The following is a 14247-nucleotide window of genomic DNA, read 5'->3' as shown; positions in this document are numbered from 1 at the left end:
AACAGGGCTAAAGGTTATATGCATATAATAGCCTCTCTAACAGTTGCGTATCGTTTTACAATGACCAGGTCAAAGGGTTGTATAGGTACTTAACAATTGCCATTACAGTACTACTATAGTAGTTCTACTACTACTGATGTAAAAGTACTGAATGGTACTACTGTAGTTCTACTACTACTGATGTAAAAGTACTGAATAGTACTACTATAGTAGTTCTACTCCTACTGATGTAAAAGTACTGAATGGTACTACTGCATGTCCTCAGGTCAGTCGTCTGGAGAGAGAGAAGAGTCAGGAACTGAAGGCGGAGCATCACCGGGCGACAGTCACCCTGACGGAGCTAAAGACCAAACTCCACGAGGAGAAGCAGAAGGAGCTAGCGATTACCAGGGAGACATTGCTACGACAACACGAGATGGAGCTGATGAGAGTCATCAAGATCAAAGATGGAGAGATTCAACGTCTGAACGGACTGGTGCTAACGCTGAGGGACGGATCCATGGACAAGGTGATCCGCACCTGTCTGTCTGCATATTTATTCTTGTACAATCTCTGGCAAGGTCCTGCTGAAGCTGCGTGGAACAGTTGCAGTCAGGTGATGGTGACATTGCCTTTAGTCGACTTCCCACCATTGTGAACCAGAAATGTTGAGTATACAGTTTTCTGTTAGCATCTGTCAGTCTGTAAATGCTGGGGACCCATGCTATACATTTTTAACTCACATATGTTGGACAATTAGTATTTAGCAAATCATTCCACTGGGAGTTGAAATTATTGCCACTTCTGGTTTTCAGTTAAAATACAATACTGAGGTCTCCCTGGCTGCTGCTTCAGACTGAATATCACAAACTGAGTGACAGGAACTTCCCTGGAGTCCGACACCCATTGACACGGTCTAACTTCCGGCTGACAATACAAATGCAGGATGAACAGATGTGAAGGGTTGTCTGGCTCTCTGTCCTCTCATTCCTCAGGTAAGGAGCGCCCTGCTGGCAGAGGTGGAGGAAACGAGACGGAGCTGGGAGGTGGAGCGTTGTCGCCTGCAGCAGGAAATTCAGGAGCTGAGAGGAGCCAAGAGGAGCGCTGAGGATGCTCTGACATCGGCTCAGCAGGCCTGCCAGGCCCGAGCCGCTGAACTGAGATCAGCTCATCACCAACACCAGGAGGAGCTGAACCGGACCAAGAGAGACTGTGAGAGGGAGATCCGGAGACTGGTACGAGTCGACACCACTGTAGACGCACACTACTGTAAATACACACACTACTGTAAACATACACACTACTATAAACACACACACCACTGTAAACACACACACTACTGTAAACACACACACTACTGAAAACACACACACTACGGTAAATACACACTACTGTAAACACACACAACTGTAAACACACACACACTGTAAATACACACACTGTAAACACACACTACTGTAAATACACACTGCTGTAAACACACACACACTGTAAATACACACTACTGTAAACACACACTACTGTAAAAACACACACAACTGTAAATACACACACTACTGTAAATACAAACCCACTGTAAATACACACACTACTTTAAATACACACTACTGTAAATACAAACCCACTGTAAATACACACTACTGTAAATACACACACTACTTTAAATACATACTACTGTAAATACAAACCCACTGTAAATACACACTACTGTAAATACACACACTACTTTAAAGACACACTACTGTAAATACACGCACTGTAAACACAAACACTACTGTAAATACACACACTACTGTAAATACACACTACTGTAAATACACGCACTGTAAACACACACAACTGTAAATACACACACTACTGTAAATACACACTACTGTAAATACACACACACTGTAAATACACGCTACTGTAAATAAACACACTGTAAATACACACATTACTGTAAATACACACAACAGTTAATACACACACACTGTAAATACACACAACTGTAAATACACCCACTACTGTAAATACACACAACTGTAAATATACCCACTACTGTAAATACACACCCACTGTAAATACACACAACTGTAAACACACACACGTAAATACACACTACTGTAAACACACACAACTGTAAACACACACACGTAAATACACACTACTGTAAACACACACACACACACTGTAAATACACACTACTGTAAACACACACACACTACTGTAAATACACACACAACTGTAAATACACACACTACTGTAAATACAAACCCACTGTAAATACACACTACTGTAAATACACACTACTTTAAATATACACTACTGTAAATACACACACTACTTTAAATATACACTACTGTAAATACACACACTGTAAATACACACCCACTGTAAACACAAACACTACTGTAAATACACGCACTACTGTAAATACACACAACTGTAAATACACACACTACTGTAAATACACACTACTGTAAATACACACACACTGTAAATACACACTACTGTAAATAAACACACTGTAAATACACCCACTACTGTAAATACACACTACTGTAAATACACACAACTGTAAATTTACCCACTACTGTAAATACACACCCACTGTAAATACACACAACTGTAAACACACACAATACTGTAAATGCACACACACTGTAAATACACACAACTGTAAATACACACACACTGTAAATACACACACTACTGTAAATACACACACTATTGTAAATACAGACAACTGTAAATACACATTACTGTAAATACACACACTACTGTAAATACACACACACTGTAAATACACACTACTGTAAATACACACTACTGTAAGTACACACACAACTGTAAATACACACACACACTGTAAATACAGACAACTGTAAATACACACTACTGTAAATACAGACAACTGTAAATACACATTACTGTAAATACAAACACTACTGTAAATACACACAACTGTTAATACACACAACTGTAAATACACCCACTACTGTAAATACACACTACTGTAAATCTACCCACTACTGTAAATACACACAACTGTTAATACACACTACTGTAAATACACACAACTGTTAATACACACACACTGTAAATACACACACTACTGTAAATACACACTACTGTAAGTACACACACAACTGTAAATACACACACACTGTAAATACAGACAACTGTAAATACACACTACTGTAAATGCACACACACTGTAAATACAGACAACTGTAAATACACATTACTGTAAATACACACACTACTGTAAATGCACACACACTGTAAATATACGCACTACTGTAAATACACACTACTGTAAGTACACACATTACTGTAAATACACACCCACTGTAAATACACACACAACTGTAAATACACACACTACTGTAAATACATACACTACTGTTAATACACACATTACTGTAAATACACACCCACTATAAATGCACACTACTGTAATCAGAATCAGAATCAGACATACTTTAATAATCCCGTGGGGAAATTACTTGGGGGGGGGAGAAAAACAAGAGGAGAGGGGAGGAGAAAAAAAGCAGCTCCCAGACTCTGCTCCTGTAGGGGAGTACAGTGTGGGACTGGGAAAAAACCTCAGCAACATAAGCACATATGAGCACACTTTACAACATAAAAACTCAAAACAACTTGCAACGCAGACAGGCAGCCGCGGCGCAGCCAGCATCGGCGCAGCCAGCATCGGCGCAGCCAGCGGGACCCCGCTTGTCGCACTGAGGGTAAAAAGCGGCGAAGGCAGGGGTGGGGGTGGGTAGAGGGGTGTGTTGCATATGCGCATGTGTAAGTGTCCATGGGTGCGTGTGTGCACATAAGCCTGGAGAGTCGCTTCGTCTAGCCTCTCAATCAGTATCTCAGTTCACATGGTGTCATCGCGATAACACAGCAGGTTGCCATGGAGACGTCCGTGATCAGGTCCTAAACAGAGTCAACTATCAACAGGTGTCCGTGTGGGAAGGGAGGGATAGGGCTGGCTGCACAAGTCTAATTTAAGGCTCTCACAAATAAATAGTATGGGTATATTATACATTTTCTGAATCATCAGAGTGCCTTGAGTATTGAAGTTGTTGAGTTTGGTGTCCCTGGTGTTCTTTCATGCCCCAGGGATAAAAGAAAGCATACAGTTTAGGCGGAAATTGTGAGAAAATGTGTATTATTTCTGGTTTAAAGAAGTCATGTGACCTCTGTGTTTGTCAGACAGATTCAGTACTGGGCTTAAATGAAAGCCTAAAAGGTCCTCTTTCCAACGATACCAAGCACCATATTATAGAATATTGACAATATCCCTACCATGAGCCTAAACCAGATATACACCAGATTTCAAAAACGGAATTTATCTTAGGGGGTTAGTAACTTCATGAGCAGAAAAAAGTGATTTCGCTACCACCCCTGCACTGCTATCGTGATTTTTCTAGTACTAGGGGTGTATACCTTGCCAAAAATCACTACGAGACTTTGTCCCCCCAGATGATACCGATGGCCCAAATTTGGGGCCCTGGCTCATGGACTACTAATCCAATCAGCAGATAGCCTGTTATCATGGTTCCGAATATGTAGAGATCCTCGATGTCCTCTACGAAAACAATCGACAGGCACACGACCCTCCACTTCTTCCAGGAGTCCATCGTGTAACCAGCGGCAAACGTTCCTTCAGGGCAGGCTGGTTCCCCCGAACCCGAGCTTCTCGTCGAGAAAATTCTGTCAATTGCGTTGAGAGACCAGTTGACTAATTCCATGATTTAAATGTGGAGAGCAATGCGGGGAGAGGCTCCTAAAAGTTAGAGACAAGACAGTACGAAACTTGAGAAGCAAAGCAGGAAAGATAAGGGAGACGGGAGGGAGAGAGAGAGATGCGTCCGCCTTCGTTGAGAGCAAGAAGGAAAAGGTTAGAGCAAGAAGGAAAAGGATAATACACACTAGTGTAAATACACGCACTGTAAACACAAACACTACTGTAAATACACACACTGTAAATACACACAACTGTAAATACACACACTACTTTAAATATACACTACTGTAAATACACACTACTGTAAATACACACTACTGTAAATACACACAACTGTAAATATACCCACTACTGTAAATACACACCCACTGTAAATACACACGCACTGTAAAAACAAGCACTACTGTAAATACAGACACTGTAAATACACACACACACACACACACACTGTAAATAAACACACTGTAAATACACACACTACTGTAAATACACACAACTGTAAATACACACACACTGTAAATACACACAACTGTAAATACACCCACTACTGTAAATACACACACACTGTAAATACACACAACTGTAAATACACCCACTACTGTAAATACACACAAACTGTAAATACACGCAACTGTAAATATACCCACTACTGTAAATACACACCCACTGTAAATACACACTACTGTAAATACATACACACTGTAAATACACACACTGTAAATACACACACACTGTACACACACACTACTGTAAATACACACGCTGTAAATACACACTACTGTAAATACACACACACTGTAAATACACACACACACACACACACACACACACACTGTAAATACACACACTACTGTAAATACACACACAACTGTAAATACACACACACACACTGTATATACACACACTACTGTAAATACACACACACTGTAAATACACACTACTGTAAATACACACACACACACACACACTGTTAATACACACACACTATACACACATACTCACACACTGTAAACACAAACTACTGTAAATACACTAAATGTCTGTTTTTCCTAATTTAATATATTGTACATTATTATATTATTAATATAATATAATGGGACTGTATTAATTAATTCTTCTAATAGTGTTCACACCAAATGCAAACCTAATTTTCGCCTATTTGTCCTTCAATCGATCTCACTGCGGCAGTATGAGCCCAAAATAAACACAGTTAATGTCAATTCAATTAAATTAATTTCAGTTTTATTTGTATAGCATCAATTCATAACGTTATATCAGACCATGAGAAAGCACTTGGTGACGGCGGCAAGGAAAAACTTAATTTTAAGAGGCAGAAAGGGATCAAAAAGAAGGAATAACTCAATCATACATTCATACATCGTCGTCTGTCTCCAAGACGATGAGCAAACAACTTTTAAAATGCTCATTTTCTGAATGCGGTGTGACTCTGGCTGTTCCTCTAGAACTCAGAAATCCTGCAGTTGCTTGTGAGCAGCAGCAGCTCTGTCTCTTCCTCCTCTTCCTCACAGATTGCAAACACCCCAACATACGACACAGTGACACCTCAAAGGGAAATGTTTATGTATATTTACCCAAATTGTGTCTCTCTTGTCTTTACATTTATTTTGTATGTAATCTCACTGTGTGTAAACATGATGATGAAGATGATGGTGATGGTGATGATGATGATGATGGTGATGGTGATGATGGTGATGATGATGATGATGATGGTGATGATGATGGTTGTGATGATGGTTGTGATGATGTTGGTGGTGGTGGTGATGATGGTGGTGATGATGATGATGATGATGATGGTGATGATGATGGTGGTGATGGTGATGATGATGATGGTGATGGTGATGATGATGATGATGATGATGAAGATGATGATGGTGATGATAATGATGATGGTGATGATAATGATGATGGTGATGATGATTGTGATGATGGTGGTGGTGATGATGATGGTGATGGTGATGGTGATGATGATGATGGTGATGGTGATGATGATGGTGATGACGATGATTGTGATGATGATTGTGGTGATGATGATGATGGTGATGATGGTGATGATGATGATTGTAATGATGAAGATGATGATGGTGATGATGATGAAGATGATGATGGTGATGATGATGATGATGATGATGGTGATGATGATTGTGATGATGATGATGTTGGTGATTATTATGATGATGATGGTGAGGATAATGATGATGGTGGTTATGATGATGATGGTGATGATTGTAATGATGATGATGGTGATGATGGTGATGGTGATGATGATGATGAAGATGATGATGATGACGGTGATGATGATTGTGATGATGATGATGTTGGTGATTATTATGATGATGATGGTGAGGATGATGATGATGGTGATGATTGTGATGATGATGATGGTGATGATGGTGATGGTGATGATGATGATGAAGATGATGATGGTGATGATGATGATGATGATGATGATGATGATGGTGATGATGATTGTGATGATGATGATGTTGGTGATTATTATGATGATGATGGTGAGGATGATGATGATGTTGGTCATGATGGTGATGATTGTGATGATGGTGGTGATGATGATGGTGGTGATGATGGTGATGATGATGGTGATGATTGTGATGATGTTGGTGGTGATGATGATGGTAGTGATGGTGATGATGGTGATGATGATGATGATGATGATGATGGTGATGATGATGATGATGGTGATGATGATGATTGTGATGATGGTGGTAGTGATGATGATGGTGATGATTGTGATGATTGTGGTGATGATGGTGATGATGATGATTGTGATGATGATGGTGATGATTATGATGGTGATGATGGTGATGATGATGATGATGGTGATGATGATTTTGATGATGATCATGATGATGTTGGTGATGATTATGATGATGATGGTGGTGATGATGATGTTGATGATGATGATGATGATGATGATGATGATGATGATGTAACCTGGAATGTCATTGGACAAGGGCAGGGCAGTAAAATTACGTAAGGACAGCGGTGTCATGATTTCAGGCTTTCTTTGGTGATTTCCTGTTTTATTTTGTAGTCTTCCTCCTCTTGTCTCTTGTTTTTCTTCACTTCCTGTCTTTGTCTTTTTTCCCTCCAGTTTTGATTGTTATCCTAGTCCTCACCTGAATTTAGTCTTTGTGTTTCTTTGTTCCATTTGTGAGTTTGTCCTTGTTCACGTTTAGCTTTCTGTCTGCTCCCTCGTGTTTATCCTTTATTGTTTGGATAATTTTCAGTTTATAGGATTCTGATTTATTTGGATTTGTTGAATTATGTAGCCTGCTCCTTTTGACTTCACTGTTTTGGACATTTATCTTAAGGACTTGTAAGTTTAGTTATGAAACTGCTGCTGCTCTACCAGTCTGCATTTGGCTTCCATTTCTCATGTACTCCTTAACATTACTGGTAGATGGAATTACCGTCCAAGGTTAAAATATTTTAACTCTTTGCCGTCCTCCACGAGGGAACTGTATGTTACATAGCTCCTTCACACAATGAGAAAACATTCATCATCTGGACACTAATAAATTACATTAAAAAAAGAATGGTTATTAAATAATTGTATTCAATATGTTTTTATTTGCTTTGTCATCCTGCCATTCTGTCAAACTGTTGATTTTTCCCGTGTTCTGAGGAAGGGACTGTCCATCTATCGTCTACCTGAATCCATGAGTGCAGCATTAGATGGGCAGAGGGCTTGTGATAAACACTGAGGCATTACATCTGAATTATTTTCACTGTTTAGGTTTATGTTTGGAGTAGTTAAAGGGGGAAGAATGTCAGTAAATTAACACAGAAAGAGGATTTTCAACAAATTGTTCCACGGATGAATGAATACATTATTATAAACATGAACTCACACTGACAGAGCTACACAGACTAGGACAATACAGAGCATCAGACACAGAGTCAGATACAGAGTGGTACGACACAAACAGACTCAACAGTGTCTCACTTCACTGCAACTGAATGTGACAATAGAAACCAGAACCTACAGTAATCTGTGGGTCAACAGTTAATGAAATTATAAAAGATAATAGACATGAAACAATATACTGAAACAAAGTCTGATTTAAAACACTTTCTAAAATAATTTTATTTAAAACTTGATCAGCTGAACTAAGTCAACTGTAATCAAAACGTTTCATCAGTGCACACTTCCAGTAATTTGGGGAAGACACAGTGAAGAAGGAATGTATGAAAGGGGCGGGGCTTATGAAGGGTCAGAGGTGCAAATGACATCCTGCACCTAATTATATTGTAACTAATCATTCTAATCGTTTCTACTCTACATTCAGACTCTCAATATAAAGAGTATCAGAGAACCACGGTTACAACCTTCATCCCATTATTCCAGGTGTTCCAGGTGTTCAAGGTACAGAGAATGCTGAGTACTGATCTGATTGTGATGTCACTCAGGTGGTTCACCTGCAAACCAACTGAATGTTAAACACAGAAATATCATGAGACAGAAAGACTGCGCTGCAGACTGACTCTTCTAACTGCACCCGTTACCTGTCTGCCTGACTAACCCTATCCCAACTATCCAGTCTGTCTCTCCACCTGTCTGCCTGACTTACCCCATCCTGACTAACAAGTCTGTTTCTCCACCTGTCTGTCTCTAACCTGACTACCTGTCTGTGTCTACCTGTCTGTATGTCTACCTGTCTACCTGTGTGCAGATGGATGAGATAAAGCTGAAGGACAGAGCTGTCAGTGTATTGGATAAAGCCCTTGGGCTGCAGGCTGGACACGCCCACCGCCTCCAGCTGCAGACTCAGGCTGCCGAGCAGCAAATCGCAGCCCTGAGAGACGCACAGAGGGCGGGGCTAAATCACCCTGGTCAAGCCCCTAACTCCGCCCCTAACACGCCTCCTCACATTGTAAGCCCCGCCTCTTCCTGCTTGCACTGCATGAAATAAATTCACTTCATGTCACTGTTTAACCACATATTAACTTTTTGTGGTGAACTTTGACCTCTTTGACGTCAAACTTCAGGCTCCGCCTCCTTCAGACTCATCATGACATCATTACACGTGACCACCACTATCCAAACAATTACATTCTGGAGATTTCCCAAGAAGAACTGAACTAATATACTTGTTATCTTACGGCATAACAATGAGACTGACTGCACTCCTCTTTACAACACTAGAGTGCACTGAAAGCCCAGACCTGAATCCCATCACTTACTGTTTAAGTATCCCTACACCTTGCCCAGTACAAATAGTACCATTGCTAGGTACAAAAGAGCTGAACCCCATCACACATAGGACGTTGTAGTGACAATCATAATTACTGATTTTCTGGGTATCAGGGCTCCTGTTAGTTGGGGGGAGGGGGGGTATATCAGGCAGACAGTGAACAGAGTTGATGTGTTAGAAGCAGGAAAAATGGGCAGCATGAGGATCTGAGCCACATTGACAAGAACCACATTGTGATGGACGACTGGGTCAGAACATCTCCAAACCCACAGCTCTTGTGGGGTATTCTTGGTCTGCAGAGGTCAGTACCTATCAAAGTGGTCCAAGGAAGGAACCAGAGAACCAGAGACAGGGTCATCGGTGGAACACATGGCACCAGGATGACACTGAGCACCTACCTAAGCACTGTTGCAGACTATGTCCACTCTTTCATGGAAACGGCATTTCCTGATGGCCTCTTTCAGCAGGATAATGTGCCACAAAGCAGTTTGAGGAACACAACAACGAGTTCAAGGTGTTGACTTGGCCTCCAAATTCCCCAGATCTCACTTCAATCGAGCATCTGTGGAGCAAACGAGTCCGGTCCATGGAGGACCCACTTCACAACGTACAGAACTTAAAGGATCTGCTGCTAACATGTTGGTGCCAGATACCACAGCACACCTTCAGAGGTCCAGTGGAGTCCTTGATGGGTCAGGACTGCTTTGCACAGGGGGGAGGGAGAGGGAAAGACAAGCTCAGTGCATAATGGGAGGTCCCCCAGCAGTCTAGGCCTATAGGGATGGTTTAGGACTCACCTGAGCCACTAATCTATTAAACTAAACAAAACTGTGGCTTAATAGCAGAGGGGTGCAGTTTATTTGAGGTGTTTATCAGTAAAGCAGCATTCTACCCCATGAGGAAGAGTCTCTCCACAACCGGTTCCTCCTCCTCATCAGCAGGATGAAGAGCCTTAGCGGACGACCCGCTCTGCCTCTGAGCCACAGCCGCAAGAGACACTCAGGAGATTTCCGAGCAAACGAGAATGAAAAAGACATGTTTCATTTGTTTACATCGGCAGAAATTAGACTTAGAGTTAGAATTAGACTTCTCTAAGTCTAATTAGAGAACCTCTGTAACAATATGTTTGTTAATAACAATGAAAGGTTTCCTTTAGAATCAGCTGTATCCTCAAACATGAACAGCTGCAGTAACTAGTGTGGATGGATATAAACTGACATAGTCATCCAATAATAACTGTCCTACTAATGACAGTCTATAATCTACCTCAATGAACATCAAACCCTGCATAATGGTCCGCAGTAAACCTGTAGCCGACAATTAACAAGGTTATTAAAGGGTTATTAGCTACTGAGGCGCTTTCACTCTTCATTTGCAGAATAACAATTTATCTCTTCCTCCAAAGTCCAATGTCCGTTTCCATAGAAACCCAAAAGCACAGATTGCAGCGTGACGAGCAAACAAAGCACCACCACATTCAAAAGAAAAGTTTGCCCAATAACTTCCTGAGCCTTCAAAAGAGACACAGCACCACCCAGTGTACACGCAGTGAATTACAGTTGTATTTTGCCTATCACCAACATATGTGGCTCTCACAGATCTTCCTCTCAGGTAAATGTGAGCCAGCAGACGGCGGCGGCGTTACTTATATTTATAGTCAGAACCAAGTTACAAAGCTAGTAGCACGCTATACATGTTACCTACCAGTCCAGGTGACTCACCTGTCGGGTGATAAAGTTTAATGTGGTGACACAAATCTGCTCGCCATCTTTGATGTTCTCCCACTGTTTGTTTGTGTGTGTGTGTGTGTGTGTGTGTGTGTGTGTGTGTGTGTGTGTGTGTGTGTGTGCAGTCTCAGGAGGATCGGGACACTCGGAGGTTTCAGTTAAAAATCGCTGAGCTCAGCGCCGTTGTCAGGAAGCTGGAGGATCGAAACGCACTTCTGTCTGAAGAACGCAACGAACTGGTAACACACACACACACACACACACACTTTACACACAGTGTATACACTATACACACAGTATACACACTATACACACAGTATACACACAGTGTACACACTATACACACAGTGTACACAGCCTGCAATCCCAGTCCTTCATCTTATCCTCCCCCATCACCTCTCAGCCTCTGTCTCAGTTCTGCCCCGTGTCACCAGAGGAGCTGCCCAAAATCATGACAGGCATGAAAACCTCTACATGTGTCCTGGATCCCATCCCACCCCACCTCATCAAGGACTCTTTACCAGCCATCTCCACACTCATCACAGAAATCATCAACTCCTCCCTCAAGTCTGGCTCAGTCCCCCATTCACTCAAACTGGCTGCTGTCACCCCCATCCTCAAAAAACCTGGACTCAACCCTGACATCATGTCAAACTTTCGGCCCATCTCCAATCTTCCCTTTCTGTCCAAAATACTGGAACATATTGTCGCCACACAACTCAAAACACACCTCTGTTCAAATGAACTGTTCGAACCATTTCAATCCAGTTTCCGCTCCCAACACAGCACTGAAACAGCCCTCCTGAAAGTCACCAACGACATCCTACTCTCTGCTGACTCCGGCCACCTCACCATCCTCATCCTCCTGGACCTCACCGCAGCCTTTGACACCATCAACCACACCATTCTCCTCTCCCGCCTTGAGTCCTCTCTCAGCATCACTGGCACTGCACTCTCCTGGCTCAAATCTTACCTCACAGACCGACAACAATTCATCTATATCAACAACTGCACCTCCTCCACTGTTCCCCTGTCCCAAGGCGTCCCCCAGGGTTCGGTGCTTGGTCCTCTCCTCTTCATACTTTACGTGCTCCCCATTGGCAACATCATTCGCCACCATGGTCTCCACTTCCACTGTTATGCCGATGACGTCCAGCTTTATATCTCTACCAAATCCATCACCCCGGCCCTCCTCACTGTCTATGCTCCGACATAATTGGATCATAATTCTCAAACTCACTGTGATCAGATTATCATATCGATCCCAAACACAACAGTTTCACCATTGCAACCTGTCTCATCCCCAGTCAACCTGTCATTTGACAATACTCTCTTTGAACATCACATAACAATCAACTGCCTTGTTATCTCAGAACATTGCCCGTCTTCCATCACCTCCTTCTCATCCACGCCTTCATCACCTCCAGAATCGACTACTGCAACAGCATCCTCTATGGCACACTATCCAAAACTCTAAATAAGCTACAGTACATCCAAAACTCTGCTGCACGTATGCTCACCCACACCCGTTGTTGATGTGATCACGGGTGCTCCAGAACCTCCACTGGCTCCCAGTTCCACAGCGCATTCAGTTCAAAATCCTCCTCCTTACACACAAAGCCCTCCATATCCGGGCTCCTTCCTACCTCACTGACCTGCTCCATCGCCACAATCCATCCCGCAGCCTCCGCTCATCTGACGCAAACCTTCTGACTCTTCCACCCCGGACCAAGCACCGAACCTGGGGCGACAGAGCGTTCTCTGTAGCTGCCCCCTCCCTCTGGAACTCTCTCCCCAAACACATCCGTGACTGTACCGACCCTCCAACATTCAAATCACTGACAAAAACACACCTTTTTAAAATTGCTTTTTATGTTTAGCTTAGTCTGATGTGTTTTTAATGTTTTACTATTTGATGTTGTTTTGCTGCTTTTATGTTTTTATGTAAAGTGTCTTTGAGTATTTAGAAAAGCGCTTATAAATAAAATGTATTATTATTATTATTATAGACACACTATAGACACAGTATACATACTATATACACACTATACACACTATACACACACTATACACCCTATACACACAGTATCCACACTTTACACACTATACAGATGCAGAAAAACTAATCCATGCATTTGTTACTTCTAGGCTGGATTACTGCAACTCTTTGTTATCAGGTTGCCCCAATAAGTCCATTAAAACGCTCCAATTAATTCAAAACACTGCAGCACGAGTACTGACAGGAACTAGAAAAAGAGATTACATCTCTCCTGTACTAGCTTCTCTGCACTGGCTCCCTGTAAAATTTAGAACAGAATTTAAAATCCTCCTCCTCTCCTACAAATAGGGATGGGAATCACCGGTGCCCAGTGAATCAATTCCTTGGAACCGTTAGCGTGTTGCTTAACGATTCCGCTTATCGGTTCCACTCGTTACAAATGCATCATGACGTCACAGACGCGCTGCGTTGTTTTGGTTCAGAACGCAGCAAACATGGCGTCGAGGCAGAACCGCTCTAAAGTTTGGTTATATTTCACGTGAAAAGACGACAATACGGTCACTT

General features: G+C 41.9%; 1 protein-coding gene across 50 annotated transcripts in view; it reads left to right on the top strand.

Moving 5' to 3' along the window:
• Positions 1 to 14247, top strand: part of jakmip3 (Janus kinase and microtubule interacting protein 3) — a 38405-nt gene that overhangs the window by 3460 nt on the left and 20698 nt on the right. For 48 of the 50 annotated variants that reach the window (XR_007886766.1, XR_007886779.1, XR_007886809.1 and 45 more), the window contains exons 3-6: positions 266 to 508; positions 975 to 1214; positions 9436 to 9636; positions 11810 to 11923. Coding sequence is in view for 5 of the 50 variants with exons in the window: in XM_051416963.1 (XP_051272923.1) it covers positions 266 to 508; positions 975 to 1214; positions 9436 to 9636; positions 11810 to 11923 (798 nt within the window). In the remaining 45 variants the exon portion in view is untranslated. The remainder of the gene's footprint in view (positions 1 to 265; positions 509 to 974; positions 1215 to 9435; positions 9637 to 11809; positions 11924 to 14247) is intronic. The other 2 variants (XM_051416966.1, XM_051416964.1) reach the window with 1 other exon arrangement.

The sequence above is a fragment of the Dicentrarchus labrax genome, unplaced genomic scaffold (assembly GCF_905237075.1).
Source record: "Dicentrarchus labrax unplaced genomic scaffold, dlabrax2021, whole genome shotgun sequence".
Classification (NCBI taxonomy): domain Eukaryota; kingdom Metazoa; phylum Chordata; class Actinopteri; family Moronidae; genus Dicentrarchus; species Dicentrarchus labrax.
The sequence above is the reverse complement of the archived record's forward strand: the minus strand, read 5'-3'. Positions and strand labels throughout refer to the sequence as shown.